General features: G+C 42.6%; 1 protein-coding gene across 1 annotated transcript in view; it reads right to left on the reverse strand.

Moving 5' to 3' along the window:
• The window catches only part of LOC308330427 (syntaxin-binding protein 5-like), a gene marked incomplete at its 5' end in the record, with an annotated part of 196,581 nt that overhangs the window by 58,186 nt on the left and 119,195 nt on the right, over positions 1-19,200 (reverse strand). The window contains one exon of the mRNA XM_080785278.1: positions 8,526-8,626. Within this exon, the coding sequence (XP_080641404.1) occupies positions 8,526-8,626 (101 nt within the window). The remainder of the gene's footprint in view (positions 1-8,525; positions 8,627-19,200) is intronic.

The following is a 19,200-nucleotide window of genomic DNA, read 5'->3' on the forward strand; positions in this document are numbered from 1 at the left end:
CCACTTTCACTGAGAGATAACGTCTGAATGAGCCGTTAGTTCCTGCCACTCTGAAGAGGACGTCATGCCGTCATCACAGCCTGCCTCGTAACGATCAGTAATGGAGGCCAGATGCAGACATCATCAGCTACAGGACTAGAGAGCTGCCAGCTGGCCGGACCAATGATGGGCCGGCTGAGCCTTAATGAAGTAACTGAATAAAGAGATGGACTGACCTAAGCATGATCTCCAACTCACGTCTTCATTGGTACCATTTTTGCTATAATGTTAACGACATTGTTTTATTAAGAGTACCACAGACGAAAAACAGTCCAAATTTCATTCTGACCCCACCACGAAAAGGCCTCATTGTCCTGACCCCTTATCCATCATTTATACATTATGGATAAATTGTGTGGACTTCGACAGTTTTTCTTATGTGGCATTCATGATCTATATTTATTGTTATTATTATTATTATTACTACTATTATTATTATTATATAGTTTTTTATTTTAGTATTAGTCAATTGAATAGTTTTCCTTTAGTTTTAATCACATTTTTGTCATCAGGAATGTCTTAGTGTTAGTCTAGTTTTAGTCGACTTTAGTCCACATGTCGATTTGTCCATGGGCAACACGCTGAACCCTACATTGCCTCCAATGAGTCGGTTGGTGTGCGCTCGCCACCGTTGGTGTGCGCTCGCCACCGTTGGTGTGTGAATGTGGGAAGTGAGGACGCTGGCGTCGACTGTTCGCCGCTTCACCTCCCAATGTATGAATGAATAAACCATTTTAAAGCGCTTTGAGCACTTGGAAAAGCGCGGAGCTGCGGGATCAGCTGGGAATATTAAGTGATTGAAGGTGTGGATTATCGTGAATTTTATAACGGTAACCAGCCAATCAGAATCAAGTATTGGGACTAACCGTTTTAGAAGCAGATGTTTACAAAAACATGACGGTTCTGGAAGAAAAGCGATGTTCTATAGTAGTGATTCACAAACCTTTTCATGTCAAGGAACCCCCCCAAATTGACACTAATTAGGACCCCCATTCGAAGAGATATTATGCCAACAGGGACCCCCATAAGAGAAGATTTCTACGGCTCTAGCAACAATTCTCAACCCGTTTAATTTCAAGGACCCCCAGTTTGACATGCATTAGTCTACAGACCCCCATTTAATGGCATTTCTATCTCAGGGACCCCTAATTGTAAAATCAATGTAAATTTAACTCTGAGAGTGTACAAATGGAACCAAATGGTCTATTTGGTTCCATTTGTACACTCTCAGTTACAGACTCATAAGGGTCCCCGGACCCCACGGACCACTGTTCTATAGTGAGTCATGATTCATTCCGTAGCAGCAGAGCTTGGAGCGGTGTGTGTGTGTTTGTGTGTGTGCGTGCGTGTGTGCGTGCATGCGTGCGTGCGTGCGCGTGTGAGCGGTGTGTTGCAGTTTTAATGGTGTGGGTTTAGCAGGAGCACGGAGCTGAGTGACAGGTCAGTATCTTCCCTCAGACGGGTGACTCACCCAATCACTGGAACCTTCTTTCCTTTCAGTCTTTGTGTCAGGAGGGAGGATGATTCACACGCACCGCCCGCGACCAAGAGCGATGGCTGATAAAGTGATAATAACATCCACACTAGAAGAATTGGGGGCTAGTTGGGACCATGACACAGATTACCACCTGCGTGTGCGTGTTTTAGAGAGCACCACAATCCATGGACGCTTTTCAAAGGGAACTATAGACTTTTCTAGGCATATGGCTAGTTGGACTTTTTAGATGCCCGGTGTGCTTTTAACCTTTTAGCAGTAGACTTGACCACGAAATGCATGAATTGTCCTTATTTTATACTTTTTTATACTTATTTTATTTTATTCTCCTTCTCTTCATGTAGCACTTTGATTAGTTTCAAATGTAAAGTGCGTTATAAAACACACACACCCGTTGTAACTGCCATCATGAATGTAGAGCAGGAGTTTTGAGCAGAATGCTTTGGCCATGTCTCGCGAGCCCCTCCCCACCCCTAATACAAATTGCCTGCTACAGTAACTTTAATAATAGCGAAAATCGCCTAATAACATTATACCGAACGGGATGTTTTCCCAAGGACGGTGTATTTACAGCAACAAGACGAGGAGGAGGAGATCAGCTGGGTTTCGCGCTGCTGAAATATGTGATGCGGATCCTGAAAAGGTTTCCTCTCAGTCGTTCCCTCCCCCGAGGCTCTGAGCCAATCTACCGCTGCAGAATGGATCGAGGGACAATAGTGTTACAGTATGTACGTGACATAATTCAGCCCCAGTACAACCCGAGAGCGCCACAAACGTGAGTAGGAACAAACTTGCCTTCTTGTGGCAGCACAGACGATCGAAGCCATCCAGATCATTCTATATGACCCGCCTCCTTGCCCCAGTGACGTCACAATGGTTTAACACCATTATAGCCAAATATAACACGCTAATCTGGCAATAAATATCAGAAACTGAACCCCAAACAAGCCATGCATGAGATAATGAGTTTACATCAAAAGAGGCTAAAACGGTTGGAACAGTCACCCCGACATCATGTTCACTTTGTGCCATAGGGACTGGCAACACCTCAGGGGTCACCAACAACGTTCCACCAGGTACATTAGACTCAGTACAGGTTTCTTCTGAAAGTATTGGAACAACACTCAAATGGCCTTGGCCTCCTCCTTAAGCCGCACTAATTCAAGTTTAGCCAAATATTGATCAGTGATCCACTCCCATGGGGAAAACAGCCATACAACCTGTACGGCCCGCTGACTTTCCTAATCACCTCCCACTTTACACCTGATGAAGTAGGGTCCGTTTTGCACAGATGACAGGGCTAGTGGCATAGAGGAGGGGTAACATATGAAATCCTTAAGACTGCACAGTCATGTGAGGAAAATAACATCCATCTTTAATGTCTGCCTGGACAATAAGGGAGTGCCAGAATCCTGGAAAGGAGCCATATATGATTCACCATATCCCAAAAAGAGACAATGTACCTGATGATCCATCAACATGGAGAGACATATCCCTCCTCCCCACCATCTACAAAGTGTTCATGAAATGTATCCTGTCTCGTGTGCTAGACAATGGCATCTTGTCACCTAAGAAGAAGGCATACAGTAAATAGACAGGGGATGAATGAACTGTCTTAAAACTGGGATGGATAATTTTAAACATGAATCTTGTCAATTCTATTCTGTCTTCCTGGACTTTCGCGATGCTTTTGGTTCTCTGACCCATACTTTCATGATTAAAAGTTGCCACTTCACCCCCTTTTGCAACCAGATCTTATTTTAATGATGTTTGGGAGCCAAAAAAACACTTTTCTGGGGGTTTTATGTGGGTCATTTGGTGTTTTTAGATATTTCAGTATAATTCAAGGTGTCCATGTGCTCCATGATGTCATGGACACAGGGCTCACTTTCCTTCCTGGACTACAATCCCCATAATGCTTTGGTCCACTGCTCCTCCTTGTGGATAGGAGGGCTGGCTTACTGAGACAACAATGTAGTCCAGGAAATAAGTGAGCCCAGTGGGGGTTAATCCGGCCCTGTCGGCAGCGACGGTGTTGTCAAACTAATGCATGCCTGTCAGACTGTCACACTGTATGTCTAACCTGCAAAACCTGCACAAATATAATCGTCCGGGGGACAATCACCCGTGTTTAGTGTTCTAGGGTTAAGAGGGTGAGTAGTAGAGAAATGGTGCCATCTTTTATAATGAGCATTAGTGAGGACAAATTATAAGAAAGTCCTTCAGTTTGTTTTTCCACATTACGGTTAATGACACTCTTCATTACATTGGTAGGAAGCATCCTCACAGAGGACTTGAGACGAGCATCATGCTGGTATAATTATGCCTCGCTGGTCAGTGTGCCCTTGCTTTGTGTTTTTCATCTGAGCTCCTGGGCGTAATAGGAAGCACTGGGTACTCATTAGCAAGCATAGTACACACAGACACAGTCGTCATCCCCCCAAATCACAGTGTTGCAGACATTTGGATATCTTTCAGTAATTGCTATCAAAGCCACCTCAACCTGGGAAATGGCATTTGCTTTATCTTCTGGCGATTGTGATTGCCATGGCAACACCACACCACACGCAAATTGATCACTTAACCACTACACTTTTCACAGTCAGTTTGCACTCTTCGGGCACAGGCAGACAGACAGATACAGAGATCTCCATACTGTGTACACTTTAAACAGTATGGGCACAAAAGGGACACAGACAGATAGTTAAAACGGGTGCTATGACAAGTTGACAACAGGTATTATTAGGTTCCCAAGTCGCATCGTTCTCAAGTAGGCCGGTGGTCGACGGGCACGTACAGGTCTAGTGTACACTAAATGGGAGTCAATGGAAGGACATTGGGTATTATAATGTCTTTCATTAGTGCACCAGCCACTACAGCGTATTGCTTTTGGGCAGTAATAGTGGAAAATGTTCCGCTATCATGATCTACTGGGGTAATTTTCTCAATTGAAGCAGTTTAACGGCTGCGTTTGCAGAAATTCTCTCAGTAGCCGTTAAATTGAAGGTGATGGTGACAGGGACGCAGGGACGCGGGGGGATTTTGCAATAGTTTTAACTATATTTAGACCACATTTTTCCATCGCAAAGCAATGTTCTAAAGCACTTTAGCCTCCATGAACGCGTTCGGCTCCTCCCTTGATCTAAATGGTGGATTGAGGGCAGAGATACGGGCTTTGGGGGGAGGGGGCTTAGCGATGAGTTATAACTGACTCTTCCAGCGACAATAGCGGCAATATTTTCACTTTATTTGGACTTTGCTGTACTCATGTCACATTTCCTGAAGGCCTATGACTCTTGAAATGTAATAAATGTGTACAGTATCTTTGAGGAGACTCACTGTATCTTATAACTCACTTGAAATCCTTGCAGTCAATACCAGTGTGGTATAATAGGTGTCCCTTCATCCATTTTTGCGATTACTGCCTTTACACTCTCAACAATGAAGTATGCAGGCTTTTATGTTTGAGAGAGCTGAATTTAAGAGTGCATTATATATGTATTGATTTGAAGGGAAACTAAATGCTCTGCCTGCAAGGACCTGTAGCAAATTACCGTGACATTTCACTGAGGGCAGTTTGTTAAATATCCTGCTTTTCAGAATGTCCTTCGCAATCTTCAGAGGAATCGTAAGTGTTATTTGAATGGATTTTATGCAACTATGACATCTGTCCTTGACTATAAAGTTTGACCAAAAGTGTGCGAAATGTGCATGCTGTGCATGTTTGGTGGTGGTGGGAGGGATTCATTAGGATTAAGTTAGTCTTTAATGTGATTAAATTAGTATGCTGATTGTATTTTACTCAATTTAGAATATACAACATTCCTTCGGTATACCCCCCAGGGGGTGCCAGCTAGTGGGGCTAATTGGAAAACACACACACACACACACACACACACACACACACACACACACACACACACACACACACACACACACACACACACACACACACAAATAATAACCAGTAATACGCCTTAAAGGCGATAAAGCGACTGCTAGGGCTGAGAAAGTGGAAAAAGCAACAGTCTAAGAGCAGCAGGAGGATCCCACTAGCAGCAGCTGTCCGTTTATCATTAGCACAACCACAAACGTCGAACACATATCCAATGAATTACTCACCTAATGCTCCAGGTTCCATGTTTAATTCCAACGTGTGTAACCTACATTGTTTAAAGGACCACTTCACTACTTTTCAACCTATCTTCATATAATAGGTCCTCACTAATAATCATGAAAGAATTTTTTTTTCTACTCGGTCTGTGTCTCATGGCTGTGGGCAGTTCAGAAACCTTCCTCCATCATCGAAGGGGAATACAATTTAATATAAACTGCAGGCTTTCTATAGTCCTGAAAAGTTGCAATGCGAAAATGGAAGCCATCGTTCTCACGATAATGACAAAAAAAAATTAATCTGCCTAATGATGATGTCACTGGAGGACGGTTTCTAAACTGCCCACAGTCCTCCTATGAGACACTGAGTAAAGAAATGTGTATTGTATATGAAGATAGGTTGAAAAGTGGTGAAGTGGTCCTTTAAGTGACAGATCATGCATGGTTTTCCTAATGTAAATAGCCTGCCCTGTGGTCAGTATGGTCGCTAACGTGGCGACTGTAGCACTTTGACAGCTCATCCATCGTAGCTTGTTTACTACCATTTCTGCGGGTCCTTGACATGAACTTCAGATCTTCTTAATTGAAATGATTGGTGAGTAATTATCCCAATTTCTATTTACGTTTCATATAATGTAAACATAAATATACAATGCATTTAAAAGGGATTATCACAAATAGAAATTTAACAGAGAATATAATTTGAATGAATGGGAAATGGACCGGTTAAGTAAAATAGTGAAAATACTAGTTTCACAAGCTCACACTGCGTTGCACCGTGATGTGTGCATGTAGATTGTCTACAATTTTATTTTAAATAGGCACAGGGCGTACGTTATCAATTCATAATATTATTTTAGTACGTTTGGGTCCCGGGTTCCACAACTCAATTATCTGTTTTGGTCTCAGCTGAAACCCGTGTGATCGGAGATACCTTTTATAACCACAACAGAGACGCTCTCCTGTGCTTGCCAGGGACTCACAACGAAGTTAACCTTTTAAGGTTGCCTTCATGGTGTCTTAAGATTACCCCTGTGGATTTATGCTAAACCTCTAAAGTGAGACAGGCCAGGAAGAGTCTGCAGACATTTGACTGGCTTCAACTCTAGCCCATTCTGGGCGGGAATCCGCCCAGAATCCGCTATTGAAAAATAGCAGATCTACAAGCTCATAGCGTGGTACCGAGTGCCGCACTACGAGCTTGTAGGCCTGCTATTTTTGAAAAATCGTGAAAATGTGCAGCGCAAATCTTTGAATATATTTTCTTTCAGAGCGAACGTTTTTAACTCAAATCTTCTGGGGGCTCCCTGGAACAACATACTTTCAGATGTGGGTCGGCCAAATACAGATAATTCTGGGGGTCCTTGACATGAAATAGTTTGAGAACCACTGACATAGAAACATAGCGTTTTTCAGAAAACTGTCAGGATTTAGAAGGCATTTGTAGAATCGTCCTCAGGTCTAAATGGGCTACCTTCAGCCCAAAGCAGCTGAAGATACACTGTGATTATTCCCTCCCACGCACACGTACAAACTTGAGCGGTCGGCGAACGAAATAACCTCATGTGAAGGCCTTTTATTTCATCAAAAATATATATGGAATTGTATTCTCTTCACTTGCATAATGGGGATACGTAATTTTGTTGCCATTTGTATAGTACATTAAATTATCTATTTACCTTGCAGAGCTCTGTAAATGTGTGGTTCATTCACAAATCCATCAGCCACTGCATGTTATCCAAATGTTCATATTGTCATACTGCTTCAGAAAATCTTAAAACCAAGCCAACCAATTATTATTATTTTATATAAGGAGGAAGATTATTTTTCCAAAAAGTGTAGTGTGTAGTCTTCTAAATCCTGACAGTTTTCTGAAATACCTCATGTTTCTATATCAGTGGTGCTCAATATTTCATGCCAATGTAATTGGCGACAAAAATAGCAGATCTACAAGCTATGAGCTTGTATATCTGCTATTTTTCAATAGCTAAAGTATAACATAATGCTTAAAACATCAAAAGAGGTTCCCGTCCTATGCCTGCGGTTTTCCTGGTGGGTGGTGATGGGTGGAACCTGGACTGAAGCCACATCCACATGATAAAGGGCGAGGGATCTGGCGCTGGCCATGCCAATTACCTGGAGATTTCCTACATCTTTAGTTTAGTTCTATAGTTCTTGTGAGACTGTGTGAGAGAGAAACCCCACGCTGGGTCCATTTGAGGGTCAGCAGCACGTCTAAGTCTGTATCAGTCAAAAGAAAAAGAAAAACATCTTTCACGCTGTGACTAAAAAGGTCACAAGAAAGACCTCTAATTCAGTTCTTATCACTTCTTTGACAGTTTTCTTCCCTTTAAGGAAAAGGTTTTTATTTCATGAATATAACGGTGGAGGTCATATCCTTATTCAAACTTTAAAATCATAAAGTTTCGTAAACCTGTCTTAATAATACTCTTGTGGCCATTGGAGAAAGTCACCTTGCTCAGTCAATGCAGAGACACGTAAACAACGATTGAGAGAGGACCGCAGAGAGCTACTGGAACTAAAATAAAATAAAATAAGTCCTGAAATAGCAGTCAGCGCACGTCCTGCCATTCGGGTATTCATAGGAAAAGCTTGAGAAATACCCTCTAGGGAACATGGGGGGGGGACATGCAACCTCCACACAGAAAGGCCATTTCGCCAACCCCACCTATAGGGTATAAGGCACTGATTTTTTTTTATATATTTTTTTATCCCACAATTTTGTAACCCATTTTTCACCCCTGTGTCAATCATCTAATGTGATCCTGGGCTCTACACACCCTCCACCAACCTAGTCCCCATATATATATACAGCGTCCCGAGCGGGAATCGAACCCAGGACCAGGATCGTGCTCACCTCTCTCTGTTGAACTTGAGCGAGTGAAGGATGGCCGGCCGTCTCTGACGAAGGTTCCACAGGTGTAGCGTGTCGTCTGCGCAGGCCGAGACCAGCGCCCCCTGAAGGCCATGAAGGAATGAAGGAAAGACAAAGACAAGGGTGAGAAAACCCAAACACCAAAAGCACCAAGACTATGACGACAAATATTCGCGACTATACTTTTTTTCACTGACGAAAACTAAATATATTACTATTTTGTCAACAAATAAAAACTAGTTAGGAAGGGGCTAGTGGACAAGAGATCCAGTATAAGTAAAAGACAAAAGCAATTTTACACTTGGTTGCATGCTGAAAATATCAGATCTACAAGCCCACAGCACGTTGCCCTGAGACGCGTTGTGAGCTTGCAGATCGGCTATTTTCAGCAAGTCTAAAATCAGCCATTTCAACGGCATCAAGGCCAGCCAAAATGCAATAATGTAAATCTCAAAGAAATATGTATAAGCAATGAGGATTTGTAAAAACTGTTGAGTTCATGCTAGGTGTTTTCCTTCTGGTCTCAGTCAGAGATCATCAAACAGGCGTGAAAGACACCTATGATAAAAACAAAGGAAATGCAACCCCCGCTATGCATGATGTCATAGGTGTCTGTAGTACTCTCTATGAATGAGAGAGATACTCTTTAAGAGTTTTGACTTCAGTTATATAAAGCTGTATACAAAAACACAATGACAGTCATTCTAATAAAAGTATACCGGTAGTCACATTTTGCCTTTCAATAATTGAAAGGCAACACAACAGACTAGACTAGAGTGACATACATTAGGATATTTGCTATTGTGATATGGCTTAAAAATATAAAGATCGGATCGGGAAAGATTGACACTGAAATCGTATGATAATATAGTTGACTAGAACTATAGACTACCACTACAACATTCCAGGTGACTAAAATGTTACTAGAACTAAAGATTTTGACTAAAACTAAATTTGCTGTCTAAATCAACACTGCACCAAAGACCTGGTAGAAGTGTCTAGACTGTAGAAGGTGCGTGGCTAGTTATGTCAGTGAGCATGTTGTTATGTTGAGAATGAACACTGATGAGAATTGAACTAAGAAACTGGTGGTGAGACGAAATACAGTCAAACGCACGCACGCACGCACACACCATCATACAACAACAGCTGTGTGTGTGGCTTCAGTTCAGGTGGATCACCACCCATCCCCACCCACCAGGCAAACCATGCATACTTAATGAACTGGTGGGTGTGTCCACATAGAAAAACACATTTTAACAAATACTGTACACTTTTTTTGAAAAACAAATCCTCCTTATATAATAATAATAATAGGCTACCTGATGATCATGTTTTCGTGTGGAAAAAAAATCACGGCAATCCATCAACTTCAACTAATTTACCTGGAAAACCCCCTGGAAGCAGGCCAGGGTGTGTGCCAGGGACCCCTGGGGGTCCCCGTGCATGCCAGGGACCCCTGGGGGTCCCCGTGTATGCCAGGGACCCCTGGGGGTCCCCGTACGTGTGTGCCAGGGACCCCTGGGGGACCCTTGTGTGCATTATAGTTCATGAACGTGGCTGTGTGTCTGTGCTGACAGTGAGACTAATTGACCATTATACTACTGTAGACCTATACACCACAGGAGACCCAAACTCTGTACATTCATTTATGTGGCTGTGTTTGTGTGCGTGCGTGCGACGTGCATAATGTGGTCCCCCAGGCCCCATGAGCGGATACCATTACTCAGGGTCAGAACATACATGGAAGGAGGGGGGAGAGAGAGAGAGGAGAGGAGAGAGGAGAGAGAGAGAGAGAGAGAGAGAGAGAGAGAGAGAGAAACAATTAGCCTCTCACAACAGGCCTGCATGCCATCCGCTATCAGGGGAGATAATGAGCAGAGCATGTTGTAGCTACAGGGCGCGTCATTCAGCTTCCCATACGTCCCTCTCATGGCAGCAGAGCAGACAGCCAATCACAGTCTCCCGTCCCTCTGGCAGCAGAGCAGACAGCCAATAACAGGGTCACCGCATTCGTCAGAGCTCCCAAACAAAATGGACATGTCGACATGGAGACTGTCACTCCAGCACAGAACGTATATATGTACCACTAATTCAGTTATGCTCACATATGGCCCCCGGCCGGACAGGCAGATATCTAGGCTGATGGCCAGAAACTCTTATCTCCACCTTCACTTAATACGGCCCTCATGTTAATATCAGAATAGTGATATAGTATCGATTTCCGCTGTTACAATTCCAAACCCGCTTGAATTACTTTCTAGTATTAAATGACTAATACTTCATGACTACAGTATTAAAATGTCATTGTCTTTTTGTGTCCAAATAGATATGTTAACAGTTCATAAAGTAAAATGGTTACTTTTCAGGATTCCAATAAAAAAATAGCAAAGAAATATTCAGGTTTTCAATTCAAATATAGCAAAAAATAGCCAATCTACTGCTACAGAGCTTCAGAACTTCTTACTTTAACTACTCTTTCTGCAAGGACGAAACTATAGTGGCGGCGAACTCAGTTGCAGCGGCTCAGTGCACTATTTGTACACCCTTCATTTCATTGTCTAAGTATTTGTATACTCTGTACAGTGACAATAAATTGAATCTAATCTAATCTAATGAGGTTATATCTTCCCTTCTTCTCTGGAGTCCTGCCTCAGGGCGGACCAGAGGTAGAAAGCTGTCGTTCCCTGATGTCATCGCTAGGGACACATGCTTCAGTCGGCAGGAACTGGGGGTGGCAATGAAGGACCGGTGCTTCAGTAGGCAGGAACTGGGGGTGGCAATGAAGGACCGGTGCTTCAGTAGGCAGGAACTGGGGGTGGCAATGAAGGACCGGTGCTTCAGTAGGCAGGAACTGGGGGTGGCAATGAAGGACTGGGAAGTCTGGCATAGCATTGTGGAATCCATGATCTCGACCGCGGTCGAAAGATGTTGATGATGATGATAATAATGTATCATTCACTAAACTCACCCCACACAGCCGTATTTTTTTTGTATTACTGAATATATTACTACCAGACTGAGCAGTCTCTGTCCAGACTGAGCAGTCTCTGTCCAGACTGAGCAGCCTCTGTCCAGACTGAGCAGCGCCTGCAGTGACATCTTCAGATCCGCGGAACGCAGTGAATGGAACCCAGTTTCCTGAAAAGTCATTGTTTTGGACATATAAGGTTTCCACCCGACAGACAGCCATGGTATCTGGAAGGCTGTGATCTGGACATCATAACTCACTGAACGTGAGTGGTTCCTGTTCCTGCCTGTCATTGCTTATATCTGCTGCATCAGGAAATGAAACAGGCTTTCAGCCCCCTCGTCATGTCATGATGGAGCAGCGGTGAGACTCACATGTCTTACTCGAGTACAGGTATAGCGATACCACAGCATGCGTAATGTGGATTCTTCTGCCCTATGTTTTCTTTTGCTCCAGACTGTATGACAGAAGCATTTATATTTTAATCGTGATCAGAGCTTCCGTTGCTCCAGACTGTATGACGGAAGCATTTATATTTTACTCGTGACCAGAGCTTCCGTTGCTCCAGACTGTATGACAGAAGCATTTATATTTTACTCATGATCAGAGCTTCCGTCGCTCCAGACTGTATGATGGAAGCATTTATATTTTACTCGTGATCAGAGCTTCCGTTGCTCCAGACTGTATGACAGAAGCATTTATATTTTACTCATGATCAGAGCTTCCGTCGCTCCAGACTGACAGAAGCATTTATATTTTACTCATGATCAGAGCATTTGAACATTGAGGCCATGCCAGACTAGGATTTGGGAGGAAATCACTCACTACTACTACATTGTGCAACAGTGTTGTTTTTTAGCTAAACACATCATCGCAACCTCGTGGGACCGTTTCAGCCGCTTGTGATGAAAAGAAAAGTCAACAAAAAAACAACAATTTTTTTTTTTTTCTTCTTTCTAATTATTTGTTTGGCCCAAGACATTGTGTTTATTGTCATGATTTGTCATAACTCCAGTTGGCTTTGTCCGCAGCGTAAACGTCTTTATATAAATACTTTAAAAAAAGTATATGATGAAAATTAAGAGGGAATTATTTTCCGGGTCTCTCGAGGGGGGCGGGACTGGGACGCTCTATAGTCTCGGTCCCGAGACTATATACCTCCATGTGGTCCCGGGGAACGGTTGGGTGATCCGCTCCGGGGAACGGTATACACGCAGCGTTCACACTACACCACAACATCTGCCAAGTGGTCCCGAGTGGCGTGCGCATCATCCAGGACCATAGTGTGAATCCCCCGCTTAGTGGACAAACAAAAACACTTTGAAACAATAGATAGACGAACAGATGCTGCTGTCATCTATTGTGTGGAGAGGAGTGGTGTGAACACTGACTGAAACCCACGGAGGAGGATTAGTCCCAGATTAGCCAGTTGACGGTGGGAGAAGATGACATGCATCCTCACAGACATCACTAATCCCCCCACATGTTGACGTCCTGGCATAAACATGCTCAGCCATGCACTTCTGCTCTCTGCTCCAGACCTCCCGAAACTAACTAATCTGACTCCTTCTAGGCCTCTAGGGCCGATGAGGAACCACCTTTATGCAACGCAATTTGATAGCATAGGATAATTGGCTCAGGGTAGAAGACAGAGGCAAGCAACTGAAAATGGGGCCAACACTCAAGATTGTAAATACAGCTCTGCCCTCCATTAGTGCCGTCAATTACTTGACTGATTACCTCAAAAAGGTGAGATATTCACACAGACAGACACAACACTATAGAGGGAGTGTGAATAATGATCTGGTGCCACCCATGTTTAGAACAAATATGGGTAAATCCACCTTCCACAGCACAGCCACTCATGCGTGGAATACCCTCTCCCCCTTCCCTCAAAACAAATCACTGGTTTCCTTTTAAAAAAAAGTCTGAAAATGCATCTGTCACTGTCATCAGGTCAAAGGGAGAGAACGTGATTACCCAAATGTAATTATGTTTGAGATATATCATTGCTGATGTCATTGTTGTGTTTTGAATGAATGAATGTATGGGAGCCGAATGGAAACAAGACCGCAATTAAGGTCTTTCTTCAGTGCTATATCCTTTTGGACCATTTGTGCTTTACGGTACCGTTTGCATTTTATTGTCTAATAAAATGATCAATCAATCAAATCTCCCTCCGTCATTGTTTGTGTCTGTCAGTGTGCGTGTGTGTGTGTGTGTGTGTGTGTGTGTGTGTGTGTTTGTGTGGAATAGAATAGCCCTGCTGTTATCTCCTCGTTCAACACAATGACGTGAAAGCACTTTCCCTGGGCTGGCTCACTTGAATAATAGATGTAACAAGCAGGTGATCCATCTGTATTCCTGCCGCTGCAATTATGAAATGATTTATGGTTGCCTTGTAAATAGTCTTAATTGCTGGTTGATTCGTTCCCTCGGTGACTTCTCCCTTGTATAGCACTGCACCTGGTTATTATCAATTACATTGTAATACTCAAATTCGAGTAAAAGTATCCATAAAGTTACGTTTGACATCAATCTACTTAATTACCTAAAGCTAAATTAGTCATACAGATTGATGATGCAATTTCACGAGATGCTATATTAGCAGCAATTCCAAGCGCTCATCAAGGTCCCAATTAGATATGATATCATATTAAATATGATTATTATTATGTATTATTTACAGGTAACGATATCATCCTGATGACTACAAAAAAAAACTACAACATGACGTAACGATATCATCCTGATGACTACAAAACAATACTACAACATGACGTAACGATATCATCCTGATGACTACAAAACAATACTACAATATGACGTAACGATATCATCCTGATGACTACAAAACAATACTACAACATGACGCAACGATATCATCCTGATGACTACAAAACAATACTACAACATGACGTAACGATATCATCCTGATGACTACAAAACAATACTACAATATGACGTAACGATATCATCCTGATGACTACAAAACAATACTACAACATGACATACGATATCATCCAGGTGACTACAAAACAATACTACAACATGACGTAACGATATCATCCTGGTGACTACAAAACAATACTACAACATGACGTAACGATATCATCCTGGTGACTACAAAACAATATTACAACATGACGTAACGATATCATCCTGATGACTACAAAACAATACTACAACATGACGTAACTATATCATCCTGATGACTACAAAACAATACTACAACATGATGTAACGATATCATCCTGATGACTACAAAACAATACTACAACATGACGTAACGATATCATCCTGGTGACTACAAAACAATACTACAACATGACGTAACGATATCATCCTGATAACTACAAAACAATACTACAACATGTAACGATATCATCCTGATGACTACAAAACAATACTATAACATTACAACGATATCATCCTGATGACTACAAAACAATACTACAACATGACCCCCATTTACATGCAGAGGATTCATTCCAGTCATCAGAATAAAAATGCTCATGTAAACACCTCAATTGGAATAGATGATCCCATTACGAATTAATTGTCATTCCGGTCTGGAGAGGGGTGGTATATACTGGTATAGATCACCATATAAACACTTTATTCTGAATGCTACTGGGAGTTTGGAATAGATGCATTATTTTACACATGTCTGCCCTTAGTAGACTATAGTGCTTTTTGCCCAAGTCCATTCTTGAGTTGTGGTGACTGAAATATAAATGATTGAAAATGGAAACAGTAACTCAAGTATAGTGAAAGTTAACCTATGGGTTCCAGCCTGAATCACTGCGTTCTGTGAATCTGAATTGTCACTCGTGGCACATCGTAACAGGTTTTGAGCTCGTAGATTGTTCATTTTCTAACTTATAGACACAGGTAATCTGTTTCTCATTTTCCATGAAAGTAACCGTTTTGGACATATAAGGTTTATATTCCCGTTGTCCCACGTTGGGAAGAAGGAACCGAGAGGTAGAGAAAAAAGAATCCCGCACACTGTCCCTCACTTGAGTTAGATTTATTGAGCAACGTTTGGGTCGTTCGGATCGACCTTCATCAGGCATCCTTTTCATTTGATTCCTTGATGAAGGTCTGAGTGAACGTTAATAAATCGAACTAAGTGAAGACAGTGTGCAGCATTCTTTTTTTCTCTACTTCTCAGTTCCAGTTATCCAACGCACCTGTCCATTGTAGCTGTGCAGAAGGACTTTTTCTTATGGGAAGAAGGAACCAAAATTAAATAAAAAAGAATAATCTCCTGAAATCTAACTATAAATGTGCCACGTCTGTCTGTGTGCGTGTGTGTGCACGGTTGTAATGCACGTAACTCGAGAACCGTTTGCCCCACCGACTTCAAATTCGACACACACATTCCACACCCCCACAGGGAGTGCAGTGCCCGGCCTCGAGTCGGTGGAACACACCGTTGTCCAGAAACACCCACCTGGTCAGGCTCTTCCAGTGGGCCTAATGAGGCCAAGTCCCCTCACCTGTGCAATTTCCAGCCTCTGCCTCAGCCAATTGATTGCCATGGCAACCCCACACCTGCCAATTGATTACTTAACCAGTCCACTTTTCACAGTCAGTTTGCAGCACTCTTCAGACAGAGTATGGGCACAAAAGATAAAAGTTAAAAGAGATGCTATGACAAGTTGACAACGGGTATTATTAGGTTCCCAAGTTGCATCGCTCTCAAGTAGGCCGGTGGCCGACGGGCACGTACAGGTCTTATCTAGTATAATTAAACGGGGGAGGGAAAAATAATTAACATAACATTGCTTGTATTTGCTATCCTTTTGATTAATAGGGCAACAGTGAAGGACACACACACACACACACACACGTGACATTTCACAGCTAATGTCATTAGCGAGAATACCGCTGTCGCTAATCCACATCAAACCTTGACTGATGGAGAATGTTTGATTGATTGATTGAAATATGTATTAACAGTTTGCAGAATTGCAGTACATTTCAAGCACAACTCAATGCGAAGACTGTTAAAGGACCACTTCACCACTTTTCAACCTATCTTCATATAATAGGTCCTCACTAATAATCATGATAAAATGGCACGATTTTTTTCTACTCAGTCTGTGTCTCATAGGAGGGCTGTGGGCAGTTTAGAAACTGTCTCCCAGTGACATCATCATTAGGCTTTTTTACAAAAATGTTTAGATTTTCATTATCGTGAGAACGATGGCTTCCATTTTCACATTTTTCAGGACTAGAAAGCCTGCAGTTTCTATTAGCTTGGATTCCCCATTGATGATGTCACTGGAAGACGGATTCTGAACTGCCCACAGCCCTCCTATGAGACACAGACAGAGTAGAAAAACATTGCACAATTTTTTCATGATTATTAGTGAGGACCTATTATATGAAGATAGGTTGACAAGAGGGTCCACCTTGTTCAATTCATCAAAATGATTAGTGATTAGATGATTAGTGACAATGATTAGTCTGCGCCTTCAAGGAGATGAAGACGTCATGACATGATGTTTGTGTTCTTATTTTGTTTTCTCCCTGATAATATAATCTGTTTAATTCACAATTAAAGCTATATGCCAATCTACAGTAGTGTGGTGGTGTTTACATAAATACAGAAACTAGAGATGTCCCGATACTGTATCGGCCCTTATTGGTCATATCGGTATCGGCGAATATGCCAGTCTAACCACCGATCCGACACAGGGGTAAAGGGTTGACACTATATGGTAGGTAAATAAAATGTTGGGGCATGTGGCATGCTTTCGAGTTGCCCAAACTGCAGGTGCACTGCAGGTGCACGCACGCACGCACGCACGCACCCACACACACACTGCAGTGTAAGAGCCAGACAGACCTGAACCCCGTTATGGCACAGTAATGTGGATGCCTTAATGTGCGCATTAAGACATGGTAAGCCAGGTACAACAACAGTACGGCTAAATGGTAGAGAACAGAGCAGCCGGGGACTCTAAAGCATCTTCTACATCGCTGGAAGTAAGTGTGTGTGTGTGTGTGTGTGCGTGCGTGCTAGGCATGTGAATCTCGTCTCATCTCACGATTCGATACGCATCTCGATGCACTGCCAGCGATACGATACATTAGAGATACATGGAATCCCCTGGCGATACGATGCGATACGATTCTCCCTCTTCCCGATGCGATGCGATGCGATAACCATTTAGTTCAAATCAATGCGATACGATGCGATTCACCCCTCTACCGATACGATGCGATTTGATGGAGATTCATCACAATAGAAAGGATTTATATTAAAGCTCTATTAATTTCCCAAAACATGTAAAAATGCATTACATTTAAATTCAAAGCAATTTATTGTTTTACTGTAGGTTAGTATTATAGCTCTGCATCTCAAACAACCCAAATTATAGAATTATGTAAGTAAACAAAGGGTCTGCTCTCTGCTGGTTATTGTGGAATTGTTAGATTACTAATAATCATAGGCTATAGTATAATAATTATATCTCAAAGGTCAATTTGAGGTTTTGAGTATAGAGGGTTCAAGAGATTAAAATGTAATATCCTATGTAATAGCTCAATTAATGTTACCAACATATAAATAGAAAATAAACAAATAAACAAAACAAAAATGACAGGTCACACTCGTAGTGCTGTCAAACAAGTAGTTTAATCTGCAACACAGTTTAATAATATAATTGCCTATGTATAGTGGGGGTCCCTGCTTGATCTCTCACTCTCAGCTAAGTGGTCCTTGGCTTGACCTAAAAAACATTGAAGACCCTGGCCTGCATGTATTATTAACGTTATAAATACATAGCAGATGTACAAGCTCACAACGCGTCTCATCCACGCCCCGCTGTGAGCTTGTGGATCTGCAATTTTAGGCGTGCGACACCGTCTTGCTGCAGAATATAAATAAGGCTTCTATCCCAGAGAATAGCAGGGGAAAGCTGGACAGTGGAAAGTTGTGGAACGGTTGTAAACGACTTTAAACGCAAGCAGTACACTGACCCAGCTGTGGCGTTGTTGTTGTTGTACACGTGTGCAGAAGCAGAAGCAGAAGCTTTCTTTAATTACAAATTGATGATAGCGAGTCGCGACGCAGATTCGCGTCGGAGAATCAGCTAGAACAGCTGTGGGGTGTGGATCATTTGCAGCACGCAGCGCTACAGTGAAAAGTCAACTGATCGACGGACAGCTATTTTATAAAGCTAAAGGTTGTGCTTCCTTTGTGCGTGGGGTTCACTTCTGTTCGTCGCGGGTGCTCTTTATAGTCTGTTGTCTCAACGTGTATACTCTGCACAGAGTAGCTGCGTGCTCGCAGCGCACAGCCGCACACTGTGCGGAGCTGGCTGCGAGAGACCTTTTTTTTCCTTCCTTTTCTGATGGTACGTTCAATGCGCCTCGGAAACACAGGATAGGGTGAAATTTACCATGAAAAAACAGTGCAACCACGGATTTCACCGGTGCAAGCACTCCGCGAACGATCCATCGAGATTTCACCCGTCAATTTTACCGACACACAGTGAATGAACCGATTCACTCGCATCGCGCACGTCATAATCGATGTATCGATACGTATCGATTATTTTCCACATGCCTAGTGCGTGCGTGCGTGCGTGCGTGCGTGCGTGCGTGCGCGCGTGCATGCATGCGTGGGGAGCTATATAAACCAGGGGCAATTGTCCACTCTTCACACAA

Source organism: Protomyctophum bolini (genome assembly GCF_963924005.1).
Source record: "Protomyctophum bolini genome assembly, chromosome: 16".
Classification (NCBI taxonomy): Eukaryota; Metazoa; Chordata; class Actinopteri; order Myctophiformes; family Myctophidae; genus Protomyctophum; species Protomyctophum bolini.